Source organism: Seriola aureovittata, chromosome 9 (assembly GCF_021018895.1).
Source record: "Seriola aureovittata isolate HTS-2021-v1 ecotype China chromosome 9, ASM2101889v1, whole genome shotgun sequence".
NCBI classification, from domain to species: domain Eukaryota; kingdom Metazoa; phylum Chordata; class Actinopteri; order Carangiformes; family Carangidae; genus Seriola; species Seriola aureovittata.
Window position 1 is genome coordinate 16144897 of NC_079372.1, and position 14175 is coordinate 16159071.

Below are 14175 nucleotides of genomic sequence, written 5' to 3' on the forward strand. Positions count from 1 at the left end.
CCTCAGATTCAACCCTCTGAAGGTGCTGCAGCCCAAACGCCGCTTGCAGCAAATACTGGCGTCCTCGCCCGTGCCGGTGTCCAAGCCGGTGCCGGTGTCGGGGTCGGGGGCGACTGCGCCAGCGGCCACAGCGCCGGTGGCCATTCCTGTGCCCGCCCCCCCTGCGTGAGACACACTTACGTTACAGTCTCACAAAGCATGCTCCATAGCTGTAGCTGTAGCTCCAGCATGCACTGTAGCCACTAAAAACAAGACCAACAAACCAATTAATGCTACCTGTCTTACTTAGACATGGTTGCCCCTCCATTTTCCAACTGACTTTTGGCTAAGTCCTGCAGCCCAGTTACTGTTGCTACGCCTGTCAAGTAGTAAGCAATTAGCCGCACATGCTAACGATTACACTTTTGCTCTAGTGACTGTAGTTTTGGTTAGGTTAAAGAAAAAAAGACACAGATATAAACTCCCCAAGTGCAGACTAGCTCTCTTACTATGGCCTCCAAAGCTCGACAGGCCGGCTGTGCCTAGGTACGAAGCTATTACTGCTCATTGAGGGCAGGGTTTAGTGAACAGTCAGTTGCTGCAGCACTGACCTGCGAATCTGATTTAAAGAGTTTAAAATGTAACAACTGTCCATCAGAGACTAGAGTTAGGTCACAGTTAAATCATGTACAGTATACAGTATAACATGAAAACAACACGAGATCCCAGCTGCTGTTCTCTGTCTTTATATTCAGTTTAGAAGTTGGCATCGGCAATGGCAACAGCACAGACTTCTGAGTTTGCTGTTGTGTTACATTGCATCTGAGTCTACTGATGTCATTGCAGGACAAAACAAGGGAAAGTATGATGTACAGGTGTTCGTTTGCACTCACTGCTGACATATGTTCAGTAGCTTCAGCAGGTACATTTGCGCACTAGAATCAGAGGATTGTAGCAGCATTTGGTTTTATGTATTTTTTCATGGCATGAAGTTGGGTTTAGCGGCTACATGCACGTTAGAAATAGCGCTATTGTTGTGCTGTGGAAGTATACTGTGATCACGAGTGATCACTGGTCCACCACAGTCGACAGCACCATGTGTTATAAACACTAACCAGTTCCCCACCAGACAGTTGGTGAGACACTGCCTGAAATGATATAATGATATTTAACTATCAGTATCTAGGTATGTGGAATGCCTCTTTAGCAAAGTCTCTGTCTCCACCAGAAACAAACAACAGCGTAAAGAAACATTTCTGCACTCCACCCACTCAGACTACCCAACACATGATGTCTGGGAAACACTCAGTTCCTATAGCCGACAGCCAACCACCATGTCCACCAGACCGTCACCCAGCACCCACAGTCCAGACACAGGTCCCGGCAGATGGATGAGATAGACTCTCAAACATTAAACACTGTTGTACTGTTTATTCTGTCCTCCTCCAGGCTCACTGCTTCAGCTGCTTCTGCCCTCCGCCTCCTTCTCTTCTGTTATTGTCTTGGCTTTTGTCAAATATTGATCTTCAAAGAAATACTGAGCAGTCAATATCTGGCCTCCTCCCTCACTTACTGTATCACACAGGACACGTGTGCTCAGCACACCTCTCGCAACAAACTTGGGAAACTGAGCACAAATAAATCAGTTGTACTGTATATGTTGACACATCATTGTGTTAGTGTGTCAAATACAGCAACGGTTGTTGTGTGCAACCCTGTTTCCGTGTGTTGGGTTTTTGTGGAGTTATCGTGTCCTGTGTGCAAATCCTTCATGGCTGCTCTGATTGGTCCCGCTTGTCCCCTCCTCCCTCTGTGGAGGCCAGTGATTGGGCAACAGTCATGTCCTTTTAAAGTAAAAGGTCATTAACATTCACTATGTGTCATGTAATATCACTGATTATAAAACATTGTATTGTTTGTTATCAGCAAGGAATGTCTCGACAGAAGTTGCCCATCACAGTTCACCCTTCCCTTGTCCTGGCTACCACTGATATAACTGTTCTGTGATACTCCACAACTCTCACCAGGATAGTAGCAATGGTTGAAGGTGAAAATGTGTGTTTATTTAACATTTTTTCAACATTACTATTAAGATGATACAGGAGTAGTTTTATTTGACCTCAACTGTGATTTTTGCAAATGTTTTCAAATGTTGTTGTTGTGTGGCATGTATTAGTTTAAAGGAATAGTTTGGCATTCATTCACTTTCTTGTCAAGAGTTATATGAGAAGATCAGTACAGAACATTAAGGATGAAACTAGTGCTAGCAGGTGTTTAGCGTAGCCTAGCACAAAGACTGGAAGGAAGGGGGCACAGCTGGCCTTGCTCACTCATAGCTCATAACCCAGATAGCAACGCAATAAATTCGCCCCATACTTGGTTTTCTTTTGGCCCACTATATGTCCGGTTCCATGGCCCAAATCCGGCCCATATACAGCATGATTGTAAGGTACTTCCACATCTGGACAAATTTTGGCCCCCACACACAAAATCTTCTGGCAGTCAGTCAATACCAGAGGAGAACAGCCAGACTCTGCTCAGATGTGGAAGTATACGGGCCAGACTCTGGCCGAGGTCCGAGGCATATGTTGGGCCAGAAGTTTCATTTTGCTATCTGGGAAATCCACCTACCAGAAGGTGCATAAGGTCAATGGATAGATTAAGTCCTGACGTCACATCCAGACTAGCCTCTCTTCCACTTCCTCATGTAACTCAGTGCAGTCTCAGTGCAGTCTCAGTGCAGTCTCTGGCATCCATAACAGCACTCTATTCGTTGTTAACAAGGTTTTCAACAAAGTTAAAGTTCATTTGGGAACTTATAAAGACTGCAGCTTCATATCCATCCATTATGATATTCCCCAACCATCTTTAAGCAGTAATTTCTGCTGTCTAAAAACTTCTACAGTGTGCGTTTTCTAGCCTATATTTCTCGCAGGATGTTCTTTCCCGCTGCTCTATGCTAAGCTACGTAAATTATTATTATGGGCTGGGAAGGAGCACAGCGTTTACTACAGAAGCCCTGAAAGGCAAGTTTGTTTGTCCTTAAATTCAAGGTTTTTTTTATTCATCTGTGAAAAAACCCCAAAAGACAAATAAAAAATATGTTTATAGCAAAAAAAAAACAAAAAAAACTTGTCTTTCAAAGCTTCTGTAGATTAATTAGAATAAGAAGGAAGACCTTCCTGGTGATGTGTGGAGAGACAGATCTGTGGTCTTAATCTGACATCCTTTCAACAACTGAACTCACCTTTGCCAATCAGATTTTAGCAATTAAATATGACAGATGTTGCACTATAATCTGGGGTGTATCAGATTTGTCAGGGGTTAAATTTATGTTTGATAAATGATGTTCGCCTAATTTTCAAATCACAACTGCTGTGTGTAGAGATTTTTGTATGGGAGCTTGTTTGAAGTGAACTTCTCTCGACCACGAGGCTCTAAATGCTAATGCCGCTCCCGCTCCCCGGCTTCTCTGAACACTGAAGTCTCAGAACATTTTATCTCTGAATTATATTTCAGGTAGCTAGACGTTAGTTTGTGTTCTGTGCCAGTAAAACCCTCGTAACTACAAATTTAAATGTGTCATATGGGTGGCCAAAGAGAGCAGCCTCAGCTACTAAAGCAGAGATATCTGTCTTTCCTCTTGCTATGCTCTCAGAGAGCCACCTCTCATGGGCCACTTCAGTGTTTGAGTGCTTATTGATATTTGGCAGCTGCGCCGCCTGCTGCTCAGACTCTGAGTGAATGAGGTGAATCCTACGACATGCTACATGCAGGGCAGCTTTGTCTCACCTCAATAGTACATGCACGTTGTATCGTTCAGGTGTGGTCCTCTGCTTGTTCTCTGTGATTTAACATCCCTGTTGTCTCTGCCTGGTCAGGTTTGACTATTGCAGGTTCATAGAGCTAGACTACGTTCCCATGGAGACAGGCTATATGGTCTCAATGCGCCCGACTAAAGGCTATGCATCAACCAAGTCGCCGACTAAAGGATACGCTTCCACCAAGTCTCCGGATCGCCACAGCCGCTCCGCAAACTCCCCTTCCTCCACCCCTCGTTCTCGGTCTGTTCTGAGTCCCTCTTGTTTTCCTCCCGATCAGTGTTGAATCTGTGAAGCATGAGAATGATGAGACCCTTTGCACTGTTGTGAATGTTCCATGATATTACGTTGAGGAAACACCTGAGAGACTTGTTTCCACAGCATCATGTCTGACCTGTTCCTCCCTTCTCCCTTTCTATTTATTTATTCTCTTTTCTTTTTTTTTAACCTCTCTAGTGAAAGATACCCTAAACTTTGTTTGTTTTGCTTCTTTTAGTTATGTCATTGAGTCTCATTTATTTTGATATTTGGTTTTCATCTTTGCAGAGCAAACTCCCTTTCTGAAAAACTGCAACATCACTGTCAGTGCCCAGAGGAGTGTGTGTCCTTGTTTCTCAGGCAGAACTTCCTCTGGCAGTGTCTTTGGCCTCTGTGTTTTGTAATGTGTCTGTGTATTTGTGCATTTCTGTGTTGTACTGGCATGTTGGTGAACCCGGACTGAACTTTGCTCCATTCATGTCTATTTTGATGTGTGGTTTTAAACAGAGTTGTCGTGGTTTTGCTCAACAGATCACCGACTTCACTGTCACCTGGAGTGTGGTTTCATATCACAAACACATTAACTTGTCTCCTCTTACTTTGGACCAGGCGGACACCGGCAGCGCCTAGTAATAGAGATCCCTATGGCAACGCCTCCCTCAGCAGCAGCAGCAACTCAGGCTCTTGTAAAGGCAGCGACTGCAGCCCCACCAAAGGGTGAGACATCAGACACTGCGTGGCCATGTCTTATATCCTGCTTTGCAGGATTGATTGCATTCACTTCAAAGCAAAAGTGAACACTACAGATAGAAACAGAAACTGTGTGTGACTTTCTCACCTCAGGAGAAATCAGAAATCGATATTCTTAAAACATGCATTCCTATTCCCTCGCTGTTTTATGAGCCTGATAATGAGACTCAAATGCTATTTCATTTTCACTTCATTATTTAAATCAGTGTAAAAGACGTGGGCAGCAATTCAGAAGCCTGGAATCCGGCTCCAGTTTTACAGCTTTTTGTCTGAATTGCTTTTTTATTTACATGACTTGGTTCCTTAAAGATTAAAGTCTAAAATAAATTTTTCTGTCAGAGCCGTCCATCCATTCTCGTACACGCCATATCTCCGTAACCTTGAAGGAATTTCTTTTGGCACAAATGTTCACTTAAGACTCAAGGATGAACTGATTCTATTTTAGTGGTCAAAGGTCAAAGGTCCCGGTGACCTCACAAAACGGTTTTGGCCTTGTGAACGCAATATCTCGGGAACTCGTCAAGGGGATCCCCTCAAGTTTTGGCACAAATGTCCATTTGGAGTCAAGGAGGTCAAAGGTCAAAGGTCAGAGGTCAAGGTGACGATGACCTCACATTCTTGTAAATGCAATAAATCAAACATATCAAATTTGGCACAAACATTCACTTGGACTCAATAATGAACTGAATTCTAGTGGTCAAAGGTCAAAGGTCAATGTGACCTGACAAAACACAGATTTGGCCATAACTCACATATGATGAAGTGTTGACATTTTATATCCAAAAGGTCATAGGTCAACTTCACTGTGATTTGTCAGGGGGGACAAACACATGTTGCTCCATAATTGATGGATGTATAAACAACCCACATTTAGTTAACATGACAACTGACTCGATAAAAGATGAATAAAATATTTTCAAGAGAACTCAATATCTTTTTTTGTTGCCATATCATGTCTCCAAGGCGAGAAGTCAATGATGTGTTTACAGCTTGTTTTCAAAGTAGACAGGGCCCATGTATTCGCATTAAAACCCCAGCTTACAACACAACAGACACTTTTCATTCAGCACCAAAAAAGATCTTGAGCTTTGATACCCACACCTACTACAACACATGCCAAAAAATAAAAAATAAAAAACTTCTGTTCCCTTCATTTGCCTGTCCTGTGTTCTAGACGTCACCAGAAGTACACGTCATGTACAGACAACCATGGTATTCGACCCCCTCCACCAGAGCAGTACCTCACACCCCTGCAGCAGAAGGAGGTGTGTATCCGCCACCTGCGGGCCAGGCTAAAAGAAACCATCACCACACTGCAAGACAGGTGAGATATGAATAGAGATTTTCACAATCAATAAGGTCACTTCATATTTCTTTTTCCCCTTACTAAATCTCCCAGGTTATAACCCTAACGATTGCAACTTTATCCCTCCCCCGTCTCCTCTGTCCATCTTCACCCTCGTAGGGACACAGAGATAGATGAGCTGAGAGGCCAGCTCTACAGGATGCAGGAGGACTGGGTCGAGGAGGAGTGTCACCGTGTGGAGGCTCAGCTGGCCCTGAAGGAGGCGCGTCAGGAGATCCAGCAGCTCAAACAGGCTGTGGACACTGTCCGTGCCAGGCTCAGTGATGCCGGAGGACTCAGTGGGGACGCAGGGGTCCAGAAGTACTTCCAGGACATCAACACTCAGAACCACAAGCTCGAGAACCTTTTGCTCAGTATGGAGTTAGCCCAGGCTGGATTAGCCAAAGAGGGGGGAGCCATACCAGGCTGTCGCACCCGTGTTGGGGGTTCAGCACCAGCGTCAGTATCAGGGGGCAGTCCAGGGGGAATACCCAAACCGGCAATAGGGGGGAGGGGGTCTTGCTCCTGCGATGCTTCCCCAGCTCGTTCTCTGACCCGGAGCTCCACCTACACTAAGCTCACCGATCAGGCGTTGGCAGACCAGAATGGCAACGGGCAGGACTTTCCTTGTCTGTCAGGTGACGGCACCCAGGACAGCGGCTTTGTGTGCTGCGGGGAGAGCAGCGTCCCCAGCCGGGCTGACCTGCTGCTGGAGGCCGCCTTCCTCTCCGAGGAGACTGCATCTTTACTCAACTCCTACACACAGACCTTCTCCCAGTCTCTGCCCCAGTCCCTGCCCCAGTCCCTGCCCCACTCTCTGCCCAGCTCTCTGCCTCACTCCTTCTCTCACACCTTACCTCATTCTTTCCCTCACAATCTGTCCCACTCTGTGCCCCACACTATGCCACACTCCTCCACCTATGAGAAGCTGTGCACAGGCGAGCGGCTGGCTCCCTTTCGCTGCGGCCTGGGTGGAGTGAGCTGTATGAGCCACCCCTGCCTGTCCCACCACCACCTGTACCTGCATCCCCTGCGGGAGACGGGTATTCAGACTGAAAGCTGCCCCATCCCTGCTACGGCAGGTTACCCCTCCGATCTGGATACCATTGCAGAGCAACGCACTTTCCGCTCCCAGGCCTGCAGCCCCACCTCCACCTGGATGTCTGATGAAGGGGAGGAAGAGTTGGACTCCATCACCACCACAACTTCGGTAACCACAGCAACAGTTATGAGTACGGCCACAGAGCCAATCCCACTCTCCAAAACGCCGGTTGTCCCTCCTTTACCACGTTCTGCTACTATGGCGTGTTGCATGGACAGTCCTCTGAGTGAGGTGATGGAGGGAGTGGAAGAAGAGGAGGAGAAGCAGGAGAAGGAAAACAGAGAGAAGGAGGCTGATGCAACAGAGAAGCAAGATGAAACAACAGTGATGAGGCCGGAGGATGGAGGGCAGCAGGAGCAGACGGGCTCAGTGGCAGGAAATGAGGTGGAAGGTCAGGGTGCAGAGGAGGAGGCGACGCCAGGAGAACTATGCGACTTGGAAGAAACACCAGCAGGGATGCAGGGTGAGCTTAAGTTTGGAGGATGCTGTGGAGAAAGCAGGCAGAGTGGGACAACACGGAAAAACCTCAGCATGGAGGAAGTTGGTCTGTCAGCAGGATCACCACAGGCGGAGACCGGAGGGTTGAGTCCGAGTCGTCCAGGATTATCACCAGGTGTAGACCAACCTCATACTTCCCAGCCCAGGAGAGCTACGTCCCACGAGGAGATCGCTGGCCTCACTGTAGTGGAGGTGCACGATGAGGACGATGATGAAGATGAAACTAAAGAACAAGGCGCTGCAGGGGGCGCTGCAGAAGAGGAGGGGGATTCGTCTGAATCTGGGACAATTCAGAAAAGCTACTGGAGTCGTCACTTCCTGGTTGATCTGTTGGCAGTGGCCATCCCCGTGGTGCCAACAGTGGCGTGGCTGTGCCGCGGTCCGGTCCGTGACGGACAGCCCATGTATCATATAGGGTCGCTGCTGCGAGGCTGTTGCACTGTGGCACTGCACTCGCTGCGCAGGGGAGGGGGATTGAGGCATTACCCCGCAGGCGGGGGAGACCTGGGCGGATCGCAGATATAAGAGGAGAAGCTGTTCACTCCTCCTCCTGTGTGGCTCTGATGGAAATAACTGTAATATGAGGAAGGGAAAGAACTTCCTGTCCTTTAGCTGAGGGAGCATCAGGAACAGGAAGTGTGCATTCATGACTAAGATCTCTGACCTATAAACTGTTGTGTTTGGTCCTGCTCTTTATTGTCTCTCACCCTCGGGTTCCTGCTGTTGCTACCAAGATGTCTGCTAATCCTATTGACTTGTGCAAAACTGATTGAGCTGACTGATGAATGAGTGATCAATGCCCGGATGTTTGATGCTGATTGTTTTGTTTTTAAGTGCAGGGAAAATGTTAAAGATTCATTGAACTGTCAACCTACTGGTCTGACTCCGCTCTGGCATTAAAACGATCACGTGTTAATGAGCGTGTACGTGAGACGCGGTACGTGTATGTATACAGCGTATGTATGTGTATGTGAACATGTACAACCAAACGGTCTCGTCCACACTAGACGAGCCACACTCATTAACCACTGAGGGAAAATCCACCCTAAATCAAAATTCACACGTTTCCTGTCGCTGCAGAAAGTCTCGGCTTCTCTTTGAGTCTTTGAGAACGTGGAGCTTGTCTAGTGTCAAGAGACGACAACATAGACACAGAACTCAGGTTGAATCAAAGGCCAGAAACACAGCGAACCTCACAAGGCTGCAACAACCATTGATATTTCCCATATTCAGCTGTTGGAGTCAAGCTGTGAAGCCAAACGCAGCCGCTGTACAGATAAAGTCCAATTTCAACACCAGATTCGACGCCTCCTAGTTGTTTATGAATCTGAGCGATCTCTGGTCGAGGAGATCGATTGTCATTTGATGCTTAGTTTAGGGGGGGTCACGATGCCATGAAGTGGACATTCAGACTGAATGCATTGCAACAAAAGAAAGGTTGTTTCAGATACCAGTAAGACAGAAAATACGATCCAGGAAATCCAGTTTGAGTAACAGATCCATGAGTGCGAGGCTGATCAGACACCGAACGCGTGCACAGTTTATAACACTTTACAGCTCTGATCAAAACAGCAGTTATTTGATCTTTTGTCGCAGCGATTGCAAGTTAAACAGTGCAAACACAGCGTTCTTGTTACTAAATAATTTACCAGAAATGTGTGTTTGCATGTATGTGATGAGCACCTGGCTGGATGATGTCACACTCTTTCCATAGCCCTGTGCATTGGCACCATGGCTGCAAGGTTATTCATTGGGTTTCACTCCAGTGAACAAGGTTCACTGTGTTTTTCCAGCGACCTCAGTGTTCAGATGGATTTCTGACATGTCATAAATTTTGTCTTGCAACTCGAGCAGTTTCCCATATTCCTATAAGGCTTATGTTGAACTATCCTTTATAAACTGCAGTGAGCTTGTACGAGCCTGAGCCACCAGGCAGTTAGCTTAGCTTAGCATGCAGACTGCAGGAAGGGAGACACGGCTAGCCTAGCTTTGTCCAAGGGTAAACACTAAAAAAAAAACAAAAAAAACGATCATTTAATAATTGAAGTCTTGCCTGTTTAATGCAAAGGTGCTGGTCAGCAATTATAAGTAAGTAAATAAGCACATTTCCCAAAACCTTTCCTTTATTGTTTTATTGTAATTAGTTTCTACATGTTGTTATTGAATAAAGAGTCTTGACTATAAAACAGAACAACCAGGATAAAAAATTATTTACTTCAATCTAGGAATTGAATAACTGTCTTGGTTTTTTTTTACTGGCCAAAGAGTTGATAGGAAAACAAAAACTCTGTGATTTCCTTTTAAATTCCACTCTCCCGAGGGATGCATGAATCTGCTGTTCCGTTCTTCAAAGGGGATGTTGCAATATAATATTAACTTCTCAAAGAAGATGAATGGGAGCTGACTGTGTTCAGTGTGTCTCTGCTTTGAGAGCAGATGATGCGGAAATCAAACAAAAGCTCAGACTCAATATGAATGAATCCACAAAGTAGGTCCTCAGTTTATTATTGGCAGTAAATCAACAAACATTAATGCCATTTATTTTATGACTGTAACCAAACCTCATAGTGTGTTTTTCTCAGTGCACAGCACCCCTCTGGGTTTTGCTGTGCAGACACAGCCGCCTTCACTGGTTCTCTCAACCATTAAAGGAGCAGTTCCACATTTTGGGAAATATGCACATTTGCTTTCTTGCACATAGTTCGATGATTGATATCACTGTAGTAGCAGGTGGTTAGCTTAGCTTAGCATAAAGACTGGCGGCAGGGGGAAGCAGCTAGCCTGGCTCAGCTCTAAAACTCTCTAGTTAATACAATATATCCTGTTTTGTTTAATCCGTACAAAAACCTAAATGATAAGTTTTACAGGAAGTTGCGTGCTGGAACTATTTTGTTTGTTCTTTGCTCTTCAGGCATCAACATGGACATTATGTTTTAGGGTGGAATTTCATATGTCTGGTCCTTGTACCCTGAACCTCAGAGCAAACTCAGCTGAACTACTGAATGACTGAAAACAACTGATCTCAATTTGGGTTGCTTTCATTTCACATAACACACAGACGATCTTTTCAAGTCATCAGATGGAAAGTCACATAATGACCAGACACTTGTTTGTAGATACTCACTGGCTCAGTTTGACACTCTGTTGTAGATCTGGATGAAGTGAGTTGTGCTCAGTCTGTGCTCTGTGCTGTATATTTCTGCTAACTATAATGCTCTTGTGGTGTAGTTTAACTGTCACTCTGGTAGTGTGTATTTCAAGTCCACTGTGCAAGAGTTAGTCACTGCAGATGAATTAACTTTATTTGTTTAACTCTGCAAAGCATCTCTAGACGCGGAAGACTACCTTACACGGCAGTAATGTAAATCAATAAGGTAACTGTCTGGGTTGTGATCTAATTTAGGATCAGGGTGTTTTCTTTGTATGAATGTGTGTATCGCGAGAGGACTTTGATGAAAGTGACACATCAATTTGCTGATCTTGTGCAGAATTTTAACTTTGTGTGTATAAGGGCAAATGAGCAGCCTGCAACTGTAAAATCTAAATTCGTCTGACTGTGAGAGACTCAATAGAAAGTCGTGAATCGAGGCACACCTGGACACAACCTGCAAAAACAGTAAATGGACACCAAAAAGAAAAATAGACACCAACTGAACTGTTTAAATCTTCAGTGAAAAAATAATCAGCATGAATCATGTTTTTGTTTTGTTTTGGGGTTTTTTACTATTTGGTTTGACATATTTTGCACTATTGTTCACTTTATGAATTTTAAGCAATTACTTGAAGCTGAGATTGTATTGGTTTCCAAAGTGTGTGTGTCCACTGAGTTCTGACCGATTGTTCTGATCAAGTTTGACAAAGCGCTGATGATGTTTAAGGCGAAAATGAAGCAGGTAAAGTGTAACTGAGATAATGCGGACATTTCAGGTAGATCTTTAAAAATACTCCTATAATACATGTCATTATTTCATCCATGATAAGAGCCATTGATCTCAGCTCTTTACATTTGTATCTACAGGCCATACAAACCCTGCAAATTAATGGACATTTAAAGTCTAAGTGCTGTTGTAAAGTCACACACTGGTAGAGAATGAGCAGCTTCTTTATCAGTGACAATCATGAGAATCCCTGTCTGTGTTTTCATGTCATCGATCTGAACGCAGCAGCCACTGAGATCCATGACAAGATTTCCTGAATGCCTTAGAGACACACAGGACTGCCTCTTCTCCACCTAACACTTCCCCACACATTTCATCCATAACCTTACTCGTTATCATGAGCTGTGCACGAGTTGTGTTGCCATCTCCTGACCGTGTGAGACGCTCGGCTGAAGTGGATTAGGAAGCTAAAACAATTTCACGTTTTACAAAAAAAAAGCCATATAATTAATCCTGTGAGGGAACAGGTGTGAGAATGTGGGAGGCGGCCTCCTTCTCTCGATATTAATGTGTTGTGTAACAAAATCTGATGAACGTCATGAGAATGATTACTACTGTACATCTGCTGTCACTGAACACAGGCCGTTGTAACAGAAACGGGGTGTTAGAGGGAAAACAAAGGGGTAGATCCAGTGAACTGACGCTGGACTACGAGGTTCAGGTTCAGGAGTTCAGGTTTGTAGTGGGTAGCAGTAATCATCTCAACCCCCCTTAATTTACCTCTATGCACCAAAGTCTATACTTCAGCTGCATTATGTGTCATGTATGTTAAGTTTATCTTATTAAAGCATTTATTGTGAAGTCGTGTACCGATTAAGAAAATATTGAATCGTTATCGTGTTACGAAGCCCCCAAAGTCCCTAAAGATTATATTTTTTCATCTTGTGCACATGGGATATGGATCTTGGATCTGTAATGGGTTTTATACTTATTTATTTTTTATTTATCTATTTGATTTATAAATGCTTTCAACGTAAATGTCACCATTTGACCAGATTATAGCTCCTAGATAATTTACATCTGCAGTCATATCAGGAAAAAAAATACAATGACATATGAGTAATTATTCTTTTTTGCCCAAGATGCAATTAGTGTGCATGAGATCCAGATCTTGTGCACACAAGATAATGAACGATATGTATGTATTAAAGAATAATACATCTTGTCACAAGTTAAAGGTCCAATATTGTACTGTTTTCCACTGTTTCATTTTAAGTGTTGATATCCATAAGAAGATGTATTTGTGTTGTTAAGTACCAAAAACCATCTCAATGTAATTTCTCAGGCTTCTCTCTGGAGCTCGACAACAGGCTCTGAGCCTCTCTTCTGATTGGCTGACTGTTTTCTGAGTGGTCGAATAAATATATAGCAGATTTCAGGTAAAACACTTTTCAATTGCAAAATGACTTTTTTTTTTTTCTCTTTTTTTGCAACAGTAAATACATCTTTCCTTTATATTGGGGCTTTGGGGACTTTGTATTTAATAGCTTATCGTCTTTTGCTTTAATATGTTTGACGAGATTCTAACAACGTTTAGACAGACCTGTGTTGAACCTGTATGTCTTCGCTAACTGGTCCTAATAGGGTTTGGTGATAACAGTCACATCATTAATCCTTGGGGTAACTTTGTCCTCTATGTTTTGCTGTTTAATAGGCAACATTTAGACATTGTGGCCTGCAGTGTTCTTGTTTTGGATCCTGACAGTGCAGTAATTTCCCTTGTTAAATGTTTGAGTCCCAGCAGAGGCTTCAGACTCATCAGGCTGTGATTGATTTATCCATTAAAAGTTTGATTCAACTTTCCTCCAGTCAATCTTTAACATAGAGCACTTTATCAAGTTTTATTGCAAAGCCAAGGAGGCCATTAACCTGATTGTCCTGAAAGAATGTCTACAGTGAGCCTGTGTTTTCTGTTTCTGTCCCAAAATACACCTAAACTTCCTGCTGCTGCGTGAGGTTGTGTCAGTGTACAGTATGTGACGGTGACTGATTGATTATATACTGCGTATATCCTTAGACAAACATGATGCTGAATATTTTTTGGGGGATGACAGGAGGAGGTGGGGGGTGTTTGGCTTTCTTTTTTTTTGTCAATATTTGAATGTGTAACGTCATTTTATGCTTTAATCCTTGTCTGATTGTCTGCGTATGTGCTCCATACACTATGTAATGATAATTAATATATACAGAGGTTATAACGAGTCTTTAACATCCTACCATTAAGGACATTCAATGCCTTGTATAGTAATCCAGCTGACGTCATTAATATCTACAGATAACGTATTGTAAATGAACTATTTTAATGGCAATAGTAGTGTGTACAGTAAAACACATCAGTAGACGACATCTCCATTCACACTCCCACCACACTGTATAAAGAAAGACCAAAAGCCCCTATATTAAACAGCATGGAGGAAACGTGTCCGTTGTCTTCATGTGTGTGTTTGTCTCTGGATGTTGATATTGTGACAGTGTTGTGAAATT

General features: G+C 43.9%; 1 protein-coding gene across 3 annotated transcripts in view; it reads left to right on the plus strand.

Annotated features, from left to right (window-relative positions):
* The window catches only part of snphb (syntaphilin b), a 17651-nt gene extending 3538 nt beyond the window's left edge, over positions 1 to 14113 (plus strand). The window contains exons 2-6 of one of the 3 annotated variants that reach the window (XM_056386130.1): positions 7 to 165; positions 3861 to 4043; positions 4668 to 4775; positions 5983 to 6132; positions 6274 to 14113. In XM_056386130.1, coding sequence (XP_056242105.1) covers positions 7 to 165; positions 3861 to 4043; positions 4668 to 4775; positions 5983 to 6132; positions 6274 to 8278 — 2605 coding nt within the window. In that variant the 3' untranslated portion in view covers positions 8279 to 14113. The remainder of the gene's footprint in view (positions 1 to 6; positions 166 to 3860; positions 4044 to 4667; positions 4776 to 5982; positions 6133 to 6273) is intronic. The other 2 variants (XM_056386131.1, XM_056386132.1) reach the window with 2 other exon arrangements.
* Positions 14114 to 14175: the final 62 nt, after the last annotated feature.